Source organism: Halichoeres trimaculatus, unplaced genomic scaffold, assembly GCF_033239565.1.
Source record: "Halichoeres trimaculatus isolate MK-OKI-2021-1 unplaced genomic scaffold, fHalTri1.1 fHalTri1_scaffold_1, whole genome shotgun sequence".
NCBI lineage: Eukaryota > Metazoa > Chordata > Actinopteri > Labriformes > Labridae > Halichoeres > Halichoeres trimaculatus.
Genome location: NW_027437179.1, coordinates 12,625,403 through 12,649,227, shown reverse-complemented (window position 1 = coordinate 12,649,227; position 23,825 = coordinate 12,625,403). Strand labels below are relative to the sequence as shown.

Here is a 23,825-nt window from a genome sequence, read left to right as displayed (position 1 = left end):
AAAAAATCTGCTGTCATATACGTACGTCTGTGAAACTGGGTTCATTTTACAGTTGTTTTTATACGAGTGCAAAGTCTCATGAATACATTTCAACTTTCTACGACTACGAATTCTTCCCTACGAATACGAATCCAAGATTACGAGTACAAATCCAAGGTTACGAGTACGAATCGAAAAGTGCTGAAATGAAGTCACTGAGGTCACAGGTCACAGGAAAAGCAATCGATCTCCTCCAACCGCGCATGCCCAAGCCACAGAGGTAAACATGGAGCGGAATACGGATGGAGACAGCCTCCCTGGTGCCTCCAGCTCCAGAGAAACACAACAGGTAACGTTTAGATTGTATATAATATGTTACATAAAATATAGGTATTTGCAAGTCACAAACTTATTGCTTTAACAAGCAAGCTAAAGACTCGTCTTGTCTGCAAGAGATTGCGGAGCGGGAGACGTGGATCATTCAGCCCAAAGAGGTTACTGTGGAGAAAAGGGAGTTTGTACTCTCCATGTAACAACTAAAAAATCATTTATCGCATATCACAACTAGTCCGAGCTGATTAAATAAGGCAAAAATTATACCAGCATAGACCTCGACAAACAAAGGTGGCGGTTTAACAGTTAGAACAGAGATATGCAATAAATGACTTTTTGTTTGTTTGTCGAGGTCTATGCTGGTATAATTTTTGCCTTATTTAATCAGCTCGGACTAGTTGTGATATGCGATAAATGATTTTTTAGTTGTTACATAGAGAGTACAAACTCCCTTTTCTCCACAGTAACCTCTCTGGGCTGAATGATCAACGTCTCCCGCCCCGCAATCTCTTGCAGACAAGACGAGTCTTTAGCTTGCTTGTTAAAGCAATAAGTCTGTGACGCTAAGATACCTATATTTACAATCTAAACGTTATGATAAACGTTACCTGTTGTGTTTCTCTGGAGCTGGAGGCACCCGGGAGGCTGTCTCCGTCCGTATTCCGCTCCATGTTTACCTCTGTGGCTTGGGCATGCGCGGTTGGAGGAGATCATTGCTTTTCCTGTGACCTGTGCCCTCAGTGACGTCATTTCAGCACTTTTCAATTCGTACTCGTAATTCTTGGATTCGTATTCCTAGGGAAGAATTCGTAGTCGTAGAAAGTTGAGTTGTATTCATAAGACTTTGCACTTTTGTAAAAACAACTGTAACCTGCACCCAGTTTCACAGACGTACGTATATGACAGCAGATTTTTGTGTGAAATAACTTTATTGACACAGAATTTTGGGAAATTAAGAATACGAATCATTAATTACGCATACGTCTTTTTTGAGGAATCATTAATTACACATACGCCCTTTTTGACTGCTTCCTTACACCATAATAAGCCTGGTTTCACACCCAGGAGTTCAATCTTTGTCTCATCAGAACAGATAATTTTCTTTCCTGTGGCCTGAGAGCCTTTCAGGTGCCTCTTGGTGAACTCAAGGGGGGTTGCCATGTGCCTTTTACTAAGGAGTGGTTTCTGTCTGGCCACTCTACCTTACAGGCCTGATTGGTGGGCTACTGCATAGATGGTTGTCCTCCCAGAAGGTTTGACAAGAGTGACCATCAGGTGGACCTTTCGCCAGATTTGTGCCTGGAGACAATCTAGTCTCAGAGGTCTACAGGCAGTTCCTTTGACTTCCTGCTTGGTTTATGCTCTGACATGCACTTTCACCTGTGGGACCTTATAGGTGCACAGGTGTGTGGTTTTCAAGTTATGTCTAATCAAATGACTTTATCTTGGGTAAATGTCATTTGAGCTGTTGGAACATCTCAAGGATGATGAGTGGAAACAGGACGCACCTGAGATCAGTTTTGCGCTTCATGGCAAAGGCTGTGAATATTTATATACAGGTGATTCCTTTTTTTTTTTTTTTTCAGAAAAATTTGCAAATAAAAGAAAAAAAAAAGACAACTTTTTTTTAGGTTGTTGTTATGGGGCGTTTTGTGTAGGATTTTGAGGATTTTTTTTTTCCATTTTTTTTTTCCCAATTTTATTTTTTTTAATGAGGCTGTAACATAAAATGTGGAAAAAGTGAAGCACTGTGGAAACTTTCCAAATGCACTGTACCTGAGAAAACTGTTACATAAACCGTTCTTTACCTCAATCATACTGTCCATTTCTCATTTGGTGTTTGAAAACACCTTCTTCCTCTCTGAAGCTGCTTTTCTGCGGCTGTGCTCCTGACAGAAAATCTGCTCCTGGTGTGTTTGCTGCATCAGTGATCAATACATATCTCATCTCCAACTGAACTCTGGAATCTCGGCTATTAAAATACATTTGTTGTTGCCACCGGTAACCATCGGCACTGTCGATCACCTGGGACTGATACTGGGAGAAGTAAATACAGTTTGCTCCTCACAGTTTACTTCTTATCTGAATATCTTAAACCCACACAGGAGTTTTCAGAATGCTTGCTGCGATGCTTTGAAGCAGCTAAAGGCAAAATGAAGAAACCCCTGTGCCAAGTGTGTTCTGTCACCCTCATTTTACCAACATGTCTGACTCTAAAAGAACTGCTAACTCTCTGAGGACACACGTTCAGAGCTACTGTTAGAAACAACCATCCTGACAAAGTGATCAATTATTACATCGTAAAATATTATTGGCAGTTTAGCTAATGTCAATTGGAAAATAAAATATACACAAGATAATATTCTGTGCACCGAAGTTATAAATCTTTGCTAATGCATAGTTCCACTCATTACAATTGCTTTCAGTTGTCATTATTTGTCACTGAATATTTATTAAGTGTGATGTGTGCTGCAGTAGTCTGGGCCAGGTCACCCTTGCAAAAGAGATCCAGATCTCAATGGGTTTTTATTTGGTTAAATTAAGGTTAAGTAAGTAATGGGGCTAGCTTACAGTTTGTTATGACCCAGCACTAGAGGTCACATAGCCGCATTATACAAATCACTAAAATGATGATGTGTGCATATGTAAGGTTCAATCATCCAGAATATTACATTTGGGCTTATAAAACCAAATAGAGCTGGAATGCTGTGTACCTGTGAGAAAAGAGGCAGAGAGAGAAGTACAGTGGTTATCAACTGTGGGTTGTGACCCACTTTTAGCCAAAAGCCTGTGCCCAAATAACTTTTAGATACAAAAGTCCAGTGCTTTTATTTTGAAGGGATTTTGTTTTAGCAGCTGACTATTCAAACCCCAACAGTAGGTTGCAATAAAAGCCTGTAATGCCAATTGATACTGAAAATCTGTAGTAGTAGAGGATCCACAAGTTTTGTTTTCATGTGCCAGTTCAGCATGACAAAAAGTAAGTTTGACATCACTACAAAAGACATCAATGTTGAGGAGTAGGGTTGATGACAATGCAAAAGTCATAGATCACTGGAGGTGGGGTGTGACCTGGGGCCAGTGAGAATATTTTCAGATTTGTTGCTCTTGAGTTTGATTAAGTTGCTGTTCATTCACATTTAAAGGTCCCATGTTATGCTTCTTTTCTGCAGTTTAATATGGATCATTGATGTCTTCATGAAATGGTAGTAACATGTTTTGGTCCAAAAAGCAAATAAATCAAGCACAGCAGCATTGTTTCCAGGCTCTCATAGCCCCTCTGTTCACAACACTCTGATTTAGTGGCCGTGTCCTTTATATGTAAATGAGCCACTGCTGATACCGCCCGCTCTTCCACGTCACAGAGAGCGGCGCCATGAGCTTCAAGTGCACAATGTTTAGAAAACAGCGAAGCTTATTTACCGTAACATTACAGGCTAAAACAACAGGCTAACCGCAGCTAAAGTTAGCATCCTGAAGCTAACACAGAGACAGGGGGGACACTGAGGAAAAGCTCTTACATCTGCTCCACAGCACACAGCATTTAAAATACTCACATTTCCAGGGTCCCAGGTTTGTTGGCGGATGGTTGGTAATGCGCCTGGATTCAGGACCAGTCTATTCACTAGCCCTCTGTTGTACTGTACAAAGTTGGAAAAGCAGTCGGCCGTGAAGTGACTAGCGCACACATGCACAGTTTTACTGAGTGTAGCTGGAGCATTTCCTTGATAAATGAACTCTAGCCACTTAGTCTTGTCTTCTTCTGAGATGGGAAGCTTTCTCTCCAGCAGTGGAGAGAGAGAGTGGGTGGAGAGGGGGTATGGGGGTAACTGCTCCGGTGGACCAATCAGGTCCGACTTGCTCCTGATTGGTCTAAAAAGGGAATCACTGACATCGGCAAATCCCCAAAATCCAAACAGCTCATTTTTAGGTCAGGATTTTACATTCACAAGCACTACTAAGTACAGGTTTTGTCATTAAATATCACATTTTGGGGGCTGGGAGGAAAGCCAAAGACCCACAAATTTCACCAAAAGACTTAATAAAGGGATTTTTGCATAATATGGAGCCTTTAATGTCAGTGAGGCAGTTTGAGGGTGCCAAGAACAGTTGGAGTGATAATTTTTGTGGAACTATGGAGCAGGGTATCATCAGAGTAGTAGTGTATCTGATGCCCATTGCAGAGAAGGATGTTATGGGGAGCATTTTGCAATGGGGAGGGGTCTGAGTGGCAAGACAACGTGCACACTACCACTAACTAAATGATCACTTTGGACTCTGGTATGACACATTGCCACATAAAGTTGTCAGACAGCTCCTCTCCTGCATGTCACTCCCCACTTTCACCCTGTTTCTGGCTCTTTCCACTGCCCTAATCACTCTGATTGAAAGGAGAGAAAAAAAAGAAAAGAAAACAATAATGATTTTTAAAAGATTATTATCTTTGTGGGATTTTGGGGCATCCACTGCTCATATCATGATGAGTAATTATGGTAAAAGAGACCTTCTCTGTCTGCGGCTTCTGTGTCCTTTTTCCTGTCTCCTAAAATGACTGACAGAGTGCCCCTTCTGCCCCTGTTTAGGTTTGATACTTTAAATTGGGACCATAGGGAGAGAAAGTCAATAAAATTTTCTTTTAAAAAGGAATATTTAAAAAAAACACTCTGTACATGTGTGGTTTGGTATTTTTTATGGGGATCCCAGATGACTCCAGAACATGACTGCTTTTCAAAACAATTGCAAAAACAAAACTCAGAAACAGAGAAAACTGTCTTGAATCGTGAAAAATAAATTTTGAAAAAAAGACAAATAAATGAAAAAAAAACAAAGATTTGTATTGAAGAAGTATGAGTGTATCTCTCAGGTTTTGAGGTTGTGATGTCAGTCAGTGGGTTAAAAGTTAAACAGTTTAGATAAAAACAGGCATGTCCACAGAGTCCCTTGAAGTTTGGCTACACTGACTTTTACACTGGCCTTTTTATTATTGTATTTCTTTCATCTCCACTATTTCCTGTTAAAGTAAATGTTAGAATATTATCCTTTGCCTCCCAGGTGACCCAAGATACACACAGCTACATTTTTAATAAGAGGAACAATCATTGTGGAATCCCAGAGTTAGCGGAGAGAGCGTTTTACCTCCAGGCAGATGGGTATGGACTTTACACGCAAACCCCTGACTAAGAAAAAATACATACGGATGTAAAGTGAAATGAAAAAACCTTCAAGTTAAAGTGAATAATTTATCTGGTAACTTGGTGTATTTCGAAAGGTATTTAAGCATGTGAATCTCAAGTAGAGCAGTTGATTTATTTATTTCATTGTCATCCATTTTTAATGGAGCTGGCACAGAAGAGTGTCTACAGAAAGAGGTGTGACATGCAAAAATACAACACAGATTGAAATAAAGTAAATAAGTAAAGCCACACACTTTCCTGAAAAGGAATATCCCCATACATATTTCTATGCACATACCTGATATGGCAGAAATGATTGAATCGACGGATTCTCGCAGATATGGCTGATGTCTGCTCTTTTTTTACATTTAAGCCTCAGCAGGCATAAAATCATCAATGATTTATATTAATCTTGGGAAAAATGGACCATAAAGAGGCAGTAATGGAAACTGAAGAAAGGTCAAAGGTCAAGAGATGAGATATCAACCGAGGGACTGTTAACGTCCGTAAAAAATCAAGGAAACCTGTCCAGAAGATAAAGAGAGATTTAATTCTGGACAAGAATGTCCACTTTAAAAAGATTAAAACCAATAAAAGGAAAGTTGTCTGTGCTGAGAATGATGTCAGGGTTGGACCAAGTTATTCTGAAAGTTACCAAACTTATTAAATAAGTGCAAAAGTTATCATGCAGAATTATACAAATGTTTGACACCGTCTCATGATGGTGATCAGGAACAAACTACCTATCTAACAGCTTCTCAAAAGGCCCCCAGAGAGCATATTTCCCTCCTGTCTGAAACAAAGTCAATATTTAACAGTTTGTTTAGTAACAGGACAAAACTGCTCACTTGAGTTAAAGCAACACATTTTGGTGAGGCTTAAAATAATACCTTAACCCTGATGTCTGTTTCCTGTGTCGCTTGACACATCCACTGACCAATTCATCTCCCTGTCCTGCTGCCTAGAGCACAGGCTGCACACCCCTGTGAACTTATCCAGGCGCTAAGGAGAGGAGTGATGTCAGTGCATCATGGTGGAAAGGTGAAACAGGGAGGGAGACTTTTTACTCTCCTTTTATTTTTAGGCTTTTCTGAACACAAGGAAAGCTTATGTGTTCACACTGCTTCGGTCCCCACTTTTTAAATTCCTCTGACAAAAAGCAATTTAGGTGATGAAAAGGGGGAAAAGTTTTCAGATGTCCTTAACCTAAACCCCAAAAAACAGATGAACAAAAATGAACCTTTATGGATGAGGATTAAAAGCCTCATGTGTACTGCATTAAAATCCCTGATGGTTGTGTTGTCTCTAAATCTGTCTGCATGTGTGAGCCTGCAAGATAATTATAAAAGAAAAGCAGAGTGAGACAGTTTGATTATTTAGGGAGCATAAGGATCCTGTATAATGTCGTGTTTCAACTAACAGACTGTCACTGCTTAGCATCTCTTAATGATGGAGTGTTCAAAGTTTCCAGAATATTCTTTTACTTTCAGCCTAGTAACATCCACTTGCTTTAGACCTTGGTAGGAATGCAAACAACGGTTGAAATAAGCAACTTTGAAATCCTTTCACGAGTAACTGGAAAGACTTCAAGGACACGGAGGCTTTGTCATAGTTGTAGCACCATAGGCAGTTCTTTTCAACTCAAGAAAGTGTAAATAGTGTGAATGTAGCAGTGAGGGTTTGGTATTATTATTATTATTATTATTATTATTATTATTATTATTATTATTATTATTATTATTATTGTTATTATTGATTTATTTTTAATATTATTATTTATTCATTTATTATATTATTATTCTATTTTTTGTAGTAAAAAATTAAATGTCAATCAAAATGTCAAATACAACTGAGCTGATACAACTGCCTGCAGATTGTTGCTGTGGCATATCTTGAAGGCTTTTTGCTAACTGTTAATGAATTACCAAAGAAGAAGACAGCATCAGTTTCAGGTGCTCCTGAACTGGACGCAATTTAATGAGATTTAGATCTTGAGACAAATGCAGAAACTTTGATAAATCCAACAGAAAGGGTGGAAGGGGTAATGACATACCTGAGAAGTTTAAGTCCATATTTACATGATAACATCACACAGTGGCTGAAGTGTTGACCCAAGGCAGTAAGGATCCATGCTTTCATGTTGTTTACTCCAAACTCTGAGCAGACCATCCGAATGTGGAGCAGAAATCCAGACTAATCAGACCAGGCAACATTTTCAGTCTTCTATTGTCCAGTTTTGGTGTTGCTGTGTGAATTGTAGCCTCAGTTTCCTGTTCTTAGCTGACAGGAGTGGCACTTAGTGTGGTTTTCTGCTGTTGTTGCCCATCTGCCTCAAGGTTGGACCATAGACTGTAAAAAAAAAAAAAAAACTACTCCCCCTGGTGGCTGGCTGCAATATTGCTAAAAAAAAATCTGGCTTTCCAGTCATTCCAGATGAGCTGCGGTCAAATTTTAATTAAATATAAAAAATTGATATACCTTGTAGAAATGTTTCTCACGTCTGATTGTTGTTGTGATTTGAAGGTATCATTTGGCTGCCCTGTTTTTAAGCCCTTTTATTCCTGAAAAGTTTTGTTTTCAATAGTTATAAGGGGTTAAAAACAAGTTTTTACGTCACGTTTGATAATGATTGACAAATGCCGTTCTCGTGTATTTTTGGGGGGGACTGTAAAGTATGTCAAGAGATAGAGTCAAGAAGTGATAAGACTCTTAAAAGAAATAAAATAATTATTATTTTTGTAACCCGGCTCCACTCAGGTTCTCCCAGAATCTCTGACAGCCTCTTCCACGCAGACTCTGGCTGTGACGGAGGTATTTTGGCTTCAAAACCATACAATGGTAAATGCGAAGCCATGCTGTCCACTCTCTATATAGTCTATGGGTTGGACGTGTTGTGCGTTCAGAGATGCTCTTCTGCAGACCTTGGTTGTAACGAGTGGTTATTTGAGTTTCTGTTGCCTTTTTATCAGCTCGAATCAGTCTGGCCATTCTCCTCTGAGAATCAGACATTTGTGTCAATGAGCAATCGAACAGTGGAAGTTGCACAACAGGGTCTTTATTCACACTAAATATGATTATTCCAAAGTCCCTATTAAAGGTCTGTGCCTGATTCGAGGCAGTGACAATCCTGTCCTTGACCCATGCAGCTTTGACATAATTGGATGGCCTCACCTTGTGTTTGATGTAATTGAACTCATTAGCAGCAGCAGAGCTCCAGGTGAGATAACATACCTGTCAGGATTTGTCTGGGAGTGCCTCTGCTCTCTTTGTCAATACTGAAGCAGCTTCCTGACAGAGTGCTGCTGTCACATGGGCCTCATCCTTAATCAGTCATCGTAACATCCCGCCTCACAACCCCCATATGTTTGATCACAATGTGACAGAGAAGTCTTATTAGTCCTGTGTACCCTTCAGTAATTAAACTCATCTTGTTATTTTCTATTCCCTCTGCCCCCCAGCCCGAGCACCGCTTCTCCACCAGTTCCTCCATCCTCTCTGTAATTATCCATCTGCACAGCCGTGGGAAGCCGGCAGGTTGAAGGTAAGTGTATTTACGGCATCAGCCAAACAATAAAACTGCTGAGCCATTGATTTCCCTTCCTTTTTTATTCAAGGGATAAAGGAAAGTTGATTACAGATAGAATAAACATTTGATGTTGTGTTCATATCCTTCCCTTCAGAGCAAACTGCTGCACACACTGCGGCTTTAATAACTTAGCTGACAGCGTGGCTGTGTTCAGGCTCTTTGTTGGTGTAATGTTCATGCGAAATCATGTGCGTGCAAACATATATTTCACAGTTTTACCCCAAAAAAGGAAAAAAAAAAAAACACTGTGGAGACCCACTTTACACGCCATTAGTTTTATATTTTTTGCATGCTGAGCTCTTTGTTTGAAACTTTCACTGGCAGATGAGGTCTAAACCACCAATAGTGAATTATTTGTCAACATCAGGACATCATTTTTCTGCCTTACCAGCTGCCTAACTTCTTTTTTTCATTCACTTCTGAAGCTTTGCTAGCAGAAGTATGTGTGTATCAGACTGTTATGACTGTGATACCTTAGTAGCACCTGGAAAACTTGCCCTAATCTATCACAGGATCCACTTCTGAGGTTTTGTCAGTCCCATTCTTGTGCGCACAATATCTGCTGCTCCTCATCAGTTAGTGAACAGACTCCTCTCCTGTCGCTCTTTGTGTACCTGTTTGTTCTGCCGTTTTAATGCTTGCTCATTGATGGTGCTGTCCTGTGCAGGAAGTCAAGGAGAGGCAGAGAAGGTATTTATCAGTTCCTTTAGAAAATCTGTTGAGGTTTTAGAGTCTATTTGGTGGTCACAGAGAGATGGGCTAGCTGTGAGGAGAAGAGAAGTGTGGCGTATTTCCAAAGACATTGTGGTGAAACAAGCAGCCTGTCTGCTGTAATAGTGTCACATTGTAGCTTCTGGGATACTTTCTTTTGTTTCATATTCAATGAATATAAAGAGGAAAAAAATTCCTACACACTGGCCAACTTCCTGAAAGAAGAACTTTAATGATGCAAAGTTTTGGTCATACACCTTTTTCAAGTTTCAATAGCAAAGATTTTTGCTGTTACATTCAATGAGTAGAATTGATTTTTTTCCCCCATCATATTAGGAAGTTGTAGTTATTCATTCGTGCAGATGGCCCCCTCAGGTTTACAGTGACTCTGATCCATCACCTCTCTTCCTCTAAAAAAGACGACAAACACCACTCATAAAACAGAGGTAAAATACTTCATTAGACTGATTTACATGATTGCAGTGCACATGGAGAGTCAGGTGTTTGAGTGCTGCAACTAGAGGTGCGTTCATGGTGTACATGGGTGTCAAAATTTCTAGTCAAAATTTTAATCAGGGCGCCTCTAAAGTTGAATCTCCAACTCAGAAAGTTGGATGAATCTCACCAGCCTGACACAGAATTCATGCTTTAAACAATTTATATCAGCAGTGATTATGTCTTTGTTGTATATTTGTAATGTTGAGGAGAAGGCAATCTGACAATGAACCAAGAGCTAGTTTGACATAAGTTGTGAATTTGCTCAAACCTGAAAGAGACTCATTGTAAAATAGAAGTTTTTTAGTCTATTGGTGAATATTTTTATTGGTGTTTTTATGTATAATGTTATGAAATAATATAATAAGCAACTGTGAAATTATAAGAATTAAAATGTTAACTTTATCCCTCAGCCTTCAGGCAGGCTCTGGTCAGTCAAGAGAGGAGTAGAAAAAGCCAGAGTAGAAAAAAAGACGGCATGAGAAAGGAGAGACAGAAGAAGCAGGGACAGAATAAGGAGGGACAGACAGTGAAATTGTTTTGTCTGCTCTACTGGAAATCCTTTATAGTGCTACTTCTGTTGTTTAAAATGTGAATCTCATGTAGACTATTCAAACTGATTTTATTTATGTAAAGATCGGTGGCGTGGTGTGGGGATTTTTTTCGAGGAAGCCAAGTGAGATGAAGCCTCTAATCTGTATGTTTTTAGGGAGTGGGGTACATGAAAGACTATGTTGCAGTCTGTTTATCGCTGTTTCATGTAACGGAATGACCTGTTTAGAGCGCCCAGAGAGCGCTTATTTTACTTACTTTGAACACCGACACACGCCCTTTCACTCTCCCACCCTCAGTCTCTCATTCACACACGTACATTGTCCTCTTCACTTGGCTTAAATATCAGTTTACTCAACCCCCACTCTAACACACAACCGGCCGCTTCATGTACACTGCTAACGTGCTAATCTCCCTGATTTCATTCAGTGGATTGATGATGATGAGGATACTGTGATTTGATTGGTTTGAGGCCGAAGATGGGATGGCTTCCCTTGACACAGTCTCGACCAATCACAGGTGAGCAGTGTCATGACCGCAGCCTCATCTGATTGGTTAATTATTTTGGGGTTTTTTTCACCAAGGGACGCCAACTCGCCAACTAGGCTTGGCCTCCTTGTGGACAGCAGTGTGCAATATCATATTTTCACGACTCATTCACACATACCATTTAAGAGGGAACTGTTTTAAACATCATAAAATGCTCAATAAGCAGAGAAGAGAAACAAGGAAGAGATGACAGTGACAAAACACAGAAGAATTATCGAAACTGTTAAAAAGAGTTTTTTCATTAAATCACAGCTACAGTCTAAAAAAAGAGAGGAAGCATGGCTTCCCTTGGCTTCCAGGAGAAGACGCCACTGGAAAAGATGTTTAAATAAAACATATTTTGATTCAGGCATGGAGTGTAAAAAAAAACTCATTGAGTTGCTGCAAAAAGCTCGGTCCCCCTTACTTCAAAAATCCCATCTGCACTCTTCAGTTTAGTCCAGTAAAACTCTGCCATGATAAGGACAGCTTGTGTCTTTGGGGAGAGCCCTTCCTGAGGATAAATATCTCAAATTCATAAAGGCAAATATAAAAACTAAGTACATATATCTTTTATTCTTATTAACAATGAATAATCATTCATTTCATCCAATTTCCTTTCTGTAAACATTTAAAGCCTTAAAAATAATTGAAATAATAGCAACAGTGACTGTCCACATTATTTTTAGTATTTTGGTGAGGATCCTATTGTAACCCAAGGAGTAAGGCCAAAAGCAATAAAAAGGCCAACAAAGTCGCTGACATGTCTCGTAGGTGTATAATCATGACCGGGGACTAAAACTGGACTTAGGGCACTGAAAAACCTGCAAGTTCTTCTCGTAGTGAATATTTATTTTTATTGGTATTCTTTCTTTCTTTCCTTCCTCTGTCAAACAACCTTATACGCAATCATGCCAAGACCTACAAAAAAGTCTTGTATGACCATCATGAAATCCGAAAATCGTGAAATCTGAACAGGAAGTTATGATATTTGATTTAAATGTTAGATTTTTGCCGATTCATAGGTTACAGAAAGACATGAAAATCAGTTGTTGTCATACAGTGATGGAAAAAAGTGCTGGGACACCTCATGCATTTGGGAAATATTGCCTTAAGAATCCCTGTTAGGTCTTAAAGTGCAATATTATTTAGTACAGTTACAGCCAAAGTACTAAACATATCCTAAAACAGCCATTAAAATTTAAAACTGATTGGTTTTGGTAACAGTCATTTACTGATGGTTCTTCTGAGACAAAAATAGCTAAAATGAGGAACCTCACGCAGGAAACACGGCAGATACAGATTCTCAGCCAGAAAGGGTTCAGCTGCTGCCAGATAGGCAGGAAGTGTGGATGCAGTGTCGTGTCTCTTGTCAGTGTGCATTTGTCCATCATGGAAGAGACTTTTAGTCTACATGTCACACATGGAGTCACAATCTCTGTGGAAAATTTTGAAATGTTTTTGGTGCTGAAAATCTCATTTTATATGAGTGACACTATTTCAAGATAACTTATAAAGTCCTTACAGGACCTTTGAGGACACAGGATTAATCATCAGATTCTACCCTTTCTCTCTGAGTTGTTTAACACCTGGACACTATGACTCTCTGTACTGTTGGTTATTGGTGTCTTCATCTAGCCAAACTAAAAACACAGATCCAAGGAACACAGTGGCAGTTGTGATGTAAAAAATGAAGTAAATCCGGTTAAGTTTCTTGGTCATTCTGGTCCAGTAGCCGGGCTGCTTTTCTTCCTCCCTGCTGCTGAGAAGCAGAGCCACTGTTTTCAAAACCTCCCTCAGCTCGTCAGTCATATTCTGTGAGTCATGGGTCTCATTGGTCAGCTGGCTGCTGCTACCCTAAATAAAAACCAAAAAAAAAAACAAAGACGGCATATTAGCGCTGTTAGAAAAGAAAAAAGTCAATCCGACTTTATTTTTAGAGCACATTAAAAAACAACAGAGTTGACCAAAGTGCTTTACAGTTGCGGTATAAGATGAGAAAATGAATCAAAAAATGACCATCAGCCACACATAGCAGCAGCTTTGTTGGGTTATCTGACACATACCTGCTTAGCAGAAAGCCAACTCGTGTCACTCTTCTTCCTGTGCTGCTCTACAAGTGCCAGAAAGCCAGAGGAAGAGGAGCCAAGCTTCACCCTCGTTTAGTAAAAAGCTTTATCTTTTTTGCCATTTTGTTTCACTTTGGTTGTGTTTTTCCTTGCTTTTTGCTACGTCCACTAGCATAGCCATGCGGGATAACTTCTTCAACTTGCTAATCAACATGTAAAGTCACCTGCACACTAGGTTTGTGGGGTTGGCTGATGTAACCACCTTAACTCTCCACCCAAAAACATCCTGGCACAATAAAAACATTAACATACAGGCAGAGAAGGGGTTTGAGGCAGACACAGACACTGACACACATGTATAGAGGCCCAGAAGTGACAAATGAGCAGGATTATTCCTATAAAAGTTGACTTTTTTGATAGGGAAATCGTGCAGGCACTGTTACGTTGAGTCAAGTTTTGTTATTGCGGCCCTGTGTCTATACCATGAAGAGAAAATTCACCAGAAAAAGTATCACATCAATTTTACAGAGATACAACTTCATACTGACCTCTTTCATCTCTGGGAGCAGCTCAGAAGGGGTCTCACCAGGGGACTCGCCAAAGAAACACACACATGGAGTGGATTTGTTCATGTCTACAAAAAAATATGGGACATGTTGGTGTCTGAACAAAGTGAAAACAACTTCAAACTAGAAAAGCAATTTCTGAAGAAATTGCGCTGTGAATGCAGAATGTTGAAGCAGCTTGCGCTGAACTGCTAATGCAGAATGCTGAACATGATTGACTGAAGGTATGTCTGAAAATGGCAGAATGAAGTGTATAAAAGCTTGCACTGAACTGCTTATGCTGATACTGAACATGAATGACTGAAGGTATGTCTGAAAATGGTTGAATGAAGTCATGAAAGGTGTGCACTGAAAATCTAATGCAGAATGCTGAACATGAATGACTGATATGTCTGAAAATTGTTATAAGAACTCCTGAAAAGCTTGTGCTCAGCTGCTAATGCAGAATGCTGAATTAGCCTGCCATGAACTCTTGGATGAAAGGAAATAAATGGAGGAATAAATAAAATGGATGAATGAATTTAAAGTTGAAATGGTTGCGTCTATTCAAAAATTAAAGGAATTAATTAGATTTTAAAGAACATTTATGGAAGAAATGACCTGACTGAAGGAAAATGCAAGTCGCATATCTTAAACACTGTTAAAATGTAATCCTGTGTGTCCTGTGTGTGAGTTTTTTAACCATGTAAGCCTGTAGGCTGAGGCCCATCTGAAGCCAGATGTTGCCATGGTGATCATTGTTTACCAACTGCCATCAGAGAGCTGGTGGAGTCTGTTGATTCCCAACACATTCCCTTTGAAATCAGGGTGTAAAGGTGCTTGCAATTCTGACAAAAAGAATGATCATGAAGCATGAATCAGTGTAATCTAAAATTGGATGTAAAAGTTTGAATGGCTGAATCAATTCAAGAAATAAAGGAAGGAATTTAAATTTAAAGAAAAAAATCTAGGAAAATAAAGAGCTGAATCAGGGAAATGGAAGTCAAACGCTGCTAAAGTGTGATACTTTCTGCCCTGTGTGTGTGTGTGTGTGTGTGTGTGTGTGTGTGTGTGTGTGTGTGTGTGTGTGTGTGTGTGTGTGTGTGTGTGTGTGTGTGTGTGTGTGTGTGTGTTCAATCATGTAAACCTGTCTGCTGAGGCTTTTCTGAAGCCAGATTTTGCATTGGTGATCACTGATAAATTAACACACACATGCTTGTCATTGTTCCTAAATGTTATGATGAGTTACTATAAACAGCTGCATGAGATCAAAGGTTTCCACGGTGACCAGCTCGTTAAGGGCAGCAGGTGCAGAACTTTGCCCTTGTTACTGTAATCTTCTGAAGATTTTGTGGCAAAGCAAGAGTCCGAATCTCCTGTCACCTTGCCAAAACCATGAGGGCTAGAATAAAAATGAACACACCGTAGGAATCCTGAGACCCAGAGGAAGCTGTCCCTCTAAATTTCATGCATGAAGGTCAAGAAATGAACCCACGAGAGCAATAGATAGATGAGGGAAATTTTACTGATCTCTGAGAAAACCCCTCAGAAATTAACATGGAGGTATATGGTTTTTTTTTTAACTTCTCATGACAGTTGGCCATTTTGTGAAGAAGTGCTCCATCCTTTTGCTTTAAAAACCACTTTGTCAGAAGCAGGACAAGCCTTCCTCCATTTTGACATATAATATGCCTATGTGGAGCAAAAATTGTGACCAAAAGAGCAGTTTACCCAGAATTTTTCCAGGTTTCGTTTCCCCCTCTCCCACTCTAAGCCGAAACATTCCGTCCAATACACACCAATGTCAAACGGCTCGAAGAGCTGAAATGCATCATGACCTTTGAAGGGTCATTGTGAAGCAACTATGAATGCTAGGAAACATTTGAAACCCACTGAATGAAGCCAAAAGATAGCTGAATATTTTGAAGATTGAATGGAGTTTGTAGCTGAATGTATGACTGAATGAGGAGGGTTTGAAGCAGGCTGAAAAAATGTCCTGAAGAGAGGAAATTTTGAAAATTTCGCATTCATCTCTATGGGACCGAAATTTCGTAAATCGTTGAATATCTCAGAAAGTATTTGTGAAAAATTTCTGAAGAGTCATAGCCCCCTTGTCCCCACTGAAACACGTTTTGAAGTTTGAACGGTGAAAATCGGTTGAAGTTTGTCGGAGTTTTAGTGGTCCAAAAAAGCGGGCGGAAGAATGAAGAAGAAGAAGAATTTTTTTTGTCACAGAAGAACATATGCAGTGAATGCATTGCCGCATTCACAGCAATAATATGTTTTACTTGAGGAATATCTGGAGAAACACAATGCTGCTCCAAATTAACTAGCTGTCTGACTTTTTCCATTCTCAGTCAGAACTGTTTCTGCAAATATTGATGTTAGTTGTCCTTGTTCTTACCTCTGAAGCAGTTCTGGACTTTTCCTTGTTGGTCCCTCCACTTGTTACCCAGGCTTTGGTCTTGATCTGCCTCTTTGTCTTGGGACACATTGTCCTTTTCCATCAGATACATCATCAAAATGGTCTCCAAGAGGCTCAGCATCATCAAAGTAAAAACGCCGATACAGTACACCGCTGAAAGAAGAAAGCAGTGATAGAAACAGCAAACAAATCATCAAGCTCACACTGAGTTGGTACGTGCTGCTACAGATCCATCAGTTAGTGCAGGACTCTGAGCTTCTTCACCTATGAGTGGGATTCTGTCTGAAGAGGAAGGCAGAATATCGTTCAGAATCAGCTGCATCACTGTGACAGCCAGCAGCACAGTCACCTTGAAGCTCAGCTTCTCACCTCCACTTTCTGAGATCAGGAAGGAGGCCAAGTCCAGACACAGGAAGAACAGGATGGGGATGATGAAGTTGGCAACATAGAGGACTGAACGCCTCCTTATGGTCATCTGTGAAATAATTGTTAGGATTAGATAAAGTTGCACAGTCTTTGTGCAGCCTTTATATATCAACGAGCTATTGAAATTATCCAGTTATCATGGCAACTACATCATTTAAAAAAAAATCTTTATATAGTTAAATACACTCAACTCACCAAGGAGTATGGGCAGTTTGGGGATTTCAAATAAATATGTGTTTGCAACCAAACTACTGGAAAGGAGAAACTCTGGAAACTCTGTCCAAGATGAGGGGAGCTTAACAGGGATGTGTTGATACAATGTTTATGTATGGATGTGTGTGTGTGTGTGTGTGTGTGTGTGTGTGTGTGTGTGTGTGTGTGTGTGTGTGTGTGTATCCAGACTTCTACAGTTGGTACTCACTGTGTAAACAAACACGCTTAAGAAGTAGCCAAAGTTTTCGACCTCTTTGGTTTCCACGGTTACGTTCATCAAAAGCCACTCCGACTCAGTCTTCATCACCTTACGAGTAACACCTAATATGTCTTTACCAGTCATACCTGGAATAAGCTTCATATGCCTTACTGATGATTGAGACAGAGAGAGAAATGTTAAGCTTTCCTTCTAGTTCTAACAAAAACAATGTGTCTGGTATTGGTGACTTTGACCCCTCGACTAGCCCAGTGACACCAGACCTATTGACCTTAGTGAACTGTTCTGGTTCTGTTCATTTACTCCTTCTTTTTCCAGAGGGTATCAGTAATGGCTGCATGAGGAAGTGCCTCTGGAATTTATTGGAAAGACCTATAACCAATCAGAGCGAAGCAGCATGTGACTTCCAGCAGATTGACATGCAACAGATAAAATTTGCAGGCAGTGGATTGTATTTGAGAACTTGTCAAGTAGTTCTTTTAAAGGTCCCATATTCTGCTCCTTTTCTGCAGTTTAATATGGATCATTGATGTCTTCATGAAATGGTAGTAACATGTTTTGCTCCAAAAAGCCAATAAATTAAGCACAGCAGCATTGTTTCCAGGCTCTCATAGCCCCTCTGTTCAGAACGCTCTGATTTAGTGGGCGTGACCTTCATATGTAAATGAGCCACCGCTGATACCGCCCCGCTCTTCAGCATCACTGAGAGCGGCGCCACGAGCTCTGAGTGCACAATGTTTAAAAAACAGCAGAGCTTTTTTAGCGTAACGTTACAGGCTAAAACAACAGGCTGACTGCAGCTAAAGTTAGCATCCTGAAGCTAACACAGAGACAGGGGGGACACTGAGGAAAAGCTCTTACATCTGCTCCACAGCCCACAGCATTTAAAATACTCACATTTCCAGGGTCAGAGGTTTGTTGGTGGATGGTTGGTAATGCGCCTGGATTCAGGACCAGTCTATTCACTAGCCCTCTGTTGTACTGTCCAAAGTTGGAAAAGCAGTCGGCCGTGAAGTGACTAGCACACACATACAAAGTGTTACTGCGTGTAGCTGGCACATTTCCTTGATAAATGAACTCTAGCCACTTAGGCCCGGTTTACATGATGCCGAAAATGGTCGATTCCGCAAACATTTCGTTGCGTTTTGGCCTTCCGTTTAGACGAGACCACGTTGCGTTTTCAGTGAAAACGCAAACTTTTGAAAACGCTCCCCAGAGTGGAAAGATCTGAATCCACTCCTCCATCCAGCTTCGTGTAAACACAGAGGGAGCGTCTCAGGGTGAAACGCTGACGTCACTGTATGCGCACTCGCAGTTTCAGGTGAAGGCTCCGCGCTCAGCCACATTTCCAGTTGAGCCAGTAGGTGGCGTTATGGTTGGATTTCCGACCATCTCACACAACAAAACGGCAGAAAAAGAAAGAACAGAAGAAGTGACTTGTCCTCCTGGACAGCTCGTCTACCGTCTTCAGACTATGACTTCGAGTTTGACGGTTGTCCTTACTGGTTTGAGCCTGAGTACACGGACGAGGAGCTCCATGAAAGAAGGATGCAGAGGGAGAGACACGAAGAGCTGGCTCGAGAACAACAAACAGGAGCACGTCCACGACTCAATGCGAACTGGTGGTGCGCTTGTGGACAGTGTTCGCCTATGGCAACAGAGGAGTGTGTTTGTGATAACGGTGGATAGCGATGGATGAAAAAATATAGCCAAAATGAGTGATTTTGCAGAGATTTTGTCCCGCGCTGAAGCTCCATTGCCGTGGCCCCCACTAAGTGCGGCTAAAATCAGCTGGATCTAAATAACTTCTGAAGGACTCCGAGCTGCACGATGTTTGTCTGAGTGAGTATATGGGCATGCACACACCTATAAATAAGGTCCAAGTGCAAAAAAACGGAGTTGCCCTTTAAAGGCGCTCGCCGCTTAGTTTATCAGTCTGCGCGCACGGCGTGCCAGATATAATCAAACGCAGGTAGTCTGCCAGGACGAAGAGACACGATGAGAACTAGAGCCTTATTTAGCGGTGTTTTTGTGTGAAAGCAACGCGCCCAATATTCTCTAAATAAAGCGTGAATGCAGACTGACATCAGAGTTTTTGGTGGGAGTCCGTTTATTTCTGTTTTTGGTCAAGTAAAATATGGCCCCGTCTGAGTGCAGAGGAAACCGGCAGAGGAGCAGGGAGGGGGTGTTTGGTGCGAGCGCCCTGGGCTTCTGCTGCACAAAAACACTGCTGTAGGGGTAATTTCTGCTCTAAACCTTGTGATAGGACCCAACTTGTTCCATCCCGTAGTATCACTTTAATGCCCTGACAGTGGCAATAAGCTTTGATTTTGTATTTACATTTTATAAATTTGATTTGCACTAAATATGTGATTTAACTATTACTGTATAACAAGTACTGATTTAGTGTTTGCGTGACAGATGTTATGTCACTTTCACAATGCGATTAATTATGATTAATCAGGGAAATCATGTGATTAATTACCATTAAAAGTTTTAATCGTTGCCCAGCCCTAGTTAAAACATGTATTACTGATTCTAAAAAAACGAACTGGTTTTCAACACCAACCCCTTGTTCAGGATCTATGAAGTTGGAAAGGAATTGTTAAGAACATCAGTGGGTCTGGACCCAAGTGGCTGATGGGTCTGGTGATACCAGGCTAGTCTCTTATTAAACACATGTAACATGTAAAATAAAAACACACATACAGTCAAACTAATACTCACCGCTGTGTTGGAATGACTTGAAGGTTAGACTGCAGGTCTGTGTGTCAAAGGGAAATCTGTAAAATCGCATTTTACAGGTGCTGACCAGCACCAAGCCATTCCTTTGAAATATGTCTCCAAAAAACCTCAATGAGAGATACGGAGTCTGGAAGAGCTTATTTGTTTGTGTTCTGGGAGAGAAAAACAACAAGTCACTTCAAATACTATGGATTAAAAATAAAGTGGTCCGTTCAAACTTGAGAATCTATCAATGAAATGAAGAGTGAGGTTACGTTAGCTCTGCTTGGTGGATGACTGGCAGGACATAACCTGTATTCACTAAAATTACACATTATGGACATGTCTCAGAGCACCAGGCTTTGAGTAGTGCTTAGTACAACCAGCTAGCTCCCTCCCCAAAAGTGCTCATGGAAAACAGGGTCTTTATCCCAGAAAAAAAGTAGTTTTTCCAGATAGTCCTTACAGCAGTGTTTAACAAAAAACTGAAAGAGCTAGATCAGAAAGCCATGTGTACATAGCTTTTTCTGGTGTAGGACTAATAGACAAAACTTACATCTCTTCAATGGTTATATCTGGTTTCCACAACAGCTCAGAAGGAAGAATGATATCCCTAAACCCACAGAAATCTTCACGTTTCCATTTGATTAATTCATTTTTCCAGTCCTAAATGGAACAAAATTGAAAGTGCAGTAAGTTGAGTAAGTTGGGATTTTACAAGCAAGTTTGTTTTTAAGTCAAAGTATTTCAAGAGAACTCACCACATCTATCCAAAAATAAGCGACTAATTCCTGTTCCTTTTCTTTCTATGAGAGAAAAAAGTTGTGAACACAAGGTCAGATAAACTTACTTTGATTATTATCAATGCCAGCAACACTTTTTAAAAAAACATCAGGACAGTGACAACAAAACACTGAAGAAGTTGTCCTGCATAAAGAGCAGCAGGAGAAACATATGAGGGCATTGCAGGGTTTTCTCTGCAGACTTGAAAACAGGAAAAAGAAAGGAAAGAAAAACAGCCAACATCAGAAAGACTACACATTCTAAGTTACAGAATCTGGACTTGCTCATTTGTCCATGGCCAGAATAGATAAGTAAATGTTCAAACCACTTACTACGTCCAGAATGCTGTATAGATATACATTCAGTCTTATTTCTGTGGGCTTCAGGTAGTTGTTGGTTGGCCGGCCCATGTAAAACTTGACTTTGTTCGTTAAATCAAAGTGGTTTATCATGTTGGTGAAAGTACAATGAGAGGGCAAATCACCTAGAGAGAAGACAACAGATTTTTATTAGAACAGTATTTCCCCTCAAAGAAAGCAAAGTTAAATCTACCTATGGACAAGTGATGGATCACTTCATGTTACTATAAATAGTTTTACTCTGAACATTATAAACACATCCATCTCAACCAATATGAGCGTGAGAAATATGCTTTTCTGTGTGTTAGCTTTGCACGCGACAGTGTCTGCATGCAGAGGTGGAGGAGGCTACTGGGTTTGATACAAAACAGAATAATTTGATAAATAATATAAATGTGTAGCATTTTACTGCAGAGAGGTGAGTGACCATCTTTATATGCTGCTTCAGCAAACACCAGAAAATGGGTGGCCTCAACATAACATCAACACAGCAGCTATTTAAGTTTCAGACTATGCCACGTCAACAGATATGAGTTTATTTAATAGAAAGATCAAATAAATGATCCCTATCTTTATCTATTCCATCATTTAAAGTAATAAGGGAAAAGTCATTGTCATAAATATTCTCCAATTTATGTCTCTTGCAGGAAAGTGTCTGCCATTTTTCAGGCTGGCTGACTGAAGTACAATAACAAACAGCTTCACTATTTTCTGTAACCTTCAGATTTGCATCAGGTTTCATTCCCCCCCTGGAGGAAGGTGATGTGTGACCATAGACTGTATAAAACATGGACATGGCCTCCACGATGTCACCCATCTGTCCCTAAAATATGAAGGTAAATTTGGTGCAATACGAATACAAAGTCACAGAGAAAGATGACCATAAATTTGAGTATGTGTAACAAAAAAAATGGCATTCTCAAATTAAAGTACTTTAGGAGTTGTGTAGTTGAAGAATTTTTTTTTGCATACCTAAAGATATTTTTTTTTTCTGCAGTTACATTTCAACAGTTACAGGTCTTCAGATTTATTTTTTGCAAGTGCACAAATCCACTGCTGCGAGTGCTCAAATTGCAATTTCTGCACACTCTCACTTTTGCACCCCTTTGTCCGAGATCTTTGGTGCAAAAGTAATTTGAGCACTTGCAGGATACGGAGGCGGGGTCTGTTGGAGAATGGCGGCTACTATGACCAATCAGAGCACGGCCCACCTTAGCCAATCAGAACGGGGCCACTCATCTAATCGGGGTGTAAAACGACCCTACCTCCGCTGCAGAGCCACAGCTGGCTACGAGCACTCGCTGCTTAGTGTATCAGTCCGCGCGCGGCGTGCCAGATAAAAACAAACGCAGGTAGTCTGCCAGGACTAAGAGACACGATGAGAACTAGAGCCTCATTTAGCGGTGTTTTTGTGTGAAAGTAACGCGCTGAAAATTCTCCAAATAAAGTGTGAATGCAGACTGATATCAGATTTTTTTGGTGGGAGTCCGTTTAGTTGTGTTTTTGGTCAAGTAAAAATTGGCCCTGTCTGAGTGCAGAAGAAACCGTCTGACGAGCAGGGAGGGGGTGTTTGGTGCGAGCGCCCTGGGCTTCTGCTGCACAAAATCACTGCTGTAGGGGTAATTTCTGTCCTAAACCTTATGATAGGACCCAACTTGTTCCATCCCGGAGTATCACTTTAATTCCCTCATGCTGTCGGCGAAGGGTCTTTGTCGGCAGTAGATTCACTCTGTGTCCACGCGCAAACGCTCTGACCTGCCAGAGTGGCCCTGCTTTGATTGGCCAAGGTGGGCTGTGCTGCGATTGGTCATAGTAGCCGCCATTCTCCAACAGACCCCGCCTCTGTATCCTGCAAGTGCTCAAATTACTTTTGCACCAAAGATCTCGGACAAAGGGGTGCAAAAGTGAGAGTGTGCAGAAATTGCAATTTGAGCACTCACAGCAGTGGATTTGTGCACTTGCAAAAAATAAATCTGAAGACCTGTAACTGTTGAAATGTAACTGCAGAAAAAATATATCTTCAGGTATGCAAAAAAAAAATTCTTCAACTACACAACTCCTAAAGCACTTTTATTTGTGAATGCAAATTTATAGTTACACATACTCAAATTTATGGTCATCTTTCTCTGTGACTTTGAATTCGTATTGCACCAAATTTACCTTCATACTAAAACCATGAAATGAAGCCAATCCGTGGATGCAGCCACCTTTGCTGTGACCCCGGCTGTGAGTTTCCTTTCCAAGGTGCCGCCAGTCACGTGACCTGAGCTGTGTCTTTGATTGGACAATCACACCATCCCAGTAACTTCCAAACCGCCAAGTTAGATAAAGATTCTCTCACTGCACAGTGTGTGCTGATAGAGAAATCAGCATTTAAGACCAAAGTCATCTTTTGAACCAGGCTGTGAAAATGCTTTTTAATGCCGTAAAAGTCTGTTATTGTGGCTGGGTGTGTACGTGACTTCTGGTCTTTCTGCGACTTTTAGCGCTTCTACATAGGCTTTATTTTTACTCATCAGATGTCACCCCTTGTGTGTGACACAGGTTGTGTTAAAGACATTCTTCTTGATGATTAAACGATAATAAAGGTCCACTCTCAGAGTTCCTTTGCTACAGTTTTCATACTTAGCTGTCCCATCACTCATACAATGCAGTGAAGTCAGTTTGCTGTGAATTGTTCACTCTAATCTGACAACAGTTTATCAT

The 23,825-nt window shown here is 40.5% G+C and overlaps 2 protein-coding genes across 3 annotated transcripts in view; one reads left to right on the top strand and one right to left on the bottom strand.

Annotated features, from left to right (window-relative positions):
- fhit (fragile histidine triad diadenosine triphosphatase) overlaps nt 1–23,825 on the top strand; it is a 476,436-nt gene that overhangs the window by 34,046 nt on the left and 418,565 nt on the right. For both annotated transcript variants that reach the window (XM_074675648.1, XM_074675656.1), the window contains exon 3: nt 8,945–9,027. The gene's annotated coding sequence lies outside the window, so the exon portion shown is untranslated. The remainder of the gene's footprint in view (nt 1–8,944; nt 9,028–23,825) is intronic.
- On the bottom strand, nt 12,806–22,942 carry LOC141789273 (5-hydroxytryptamine receptor 3A-like). Its single transcript, XM_074668648.1, has 7 exons — nt 22,875–22,942; nt 19,981–20,150; nt 17,245–17,405; nt 16,662–16,872; nt 16,377–16,550; nt 13,976–14,061; nt 12,806–13,215 (listed from the first exon to the last, which is right to left on the bottom strand). The coding sequence occupies exons 1-7, from the start codon at nt 22,940–22,942 to the stop codon at nt 12,955–12,957; spliced, it is 1,131 nt and encodes a 376-aa protein (XP_074524749.1). The 3' UTR covers nt 12,806–12,954.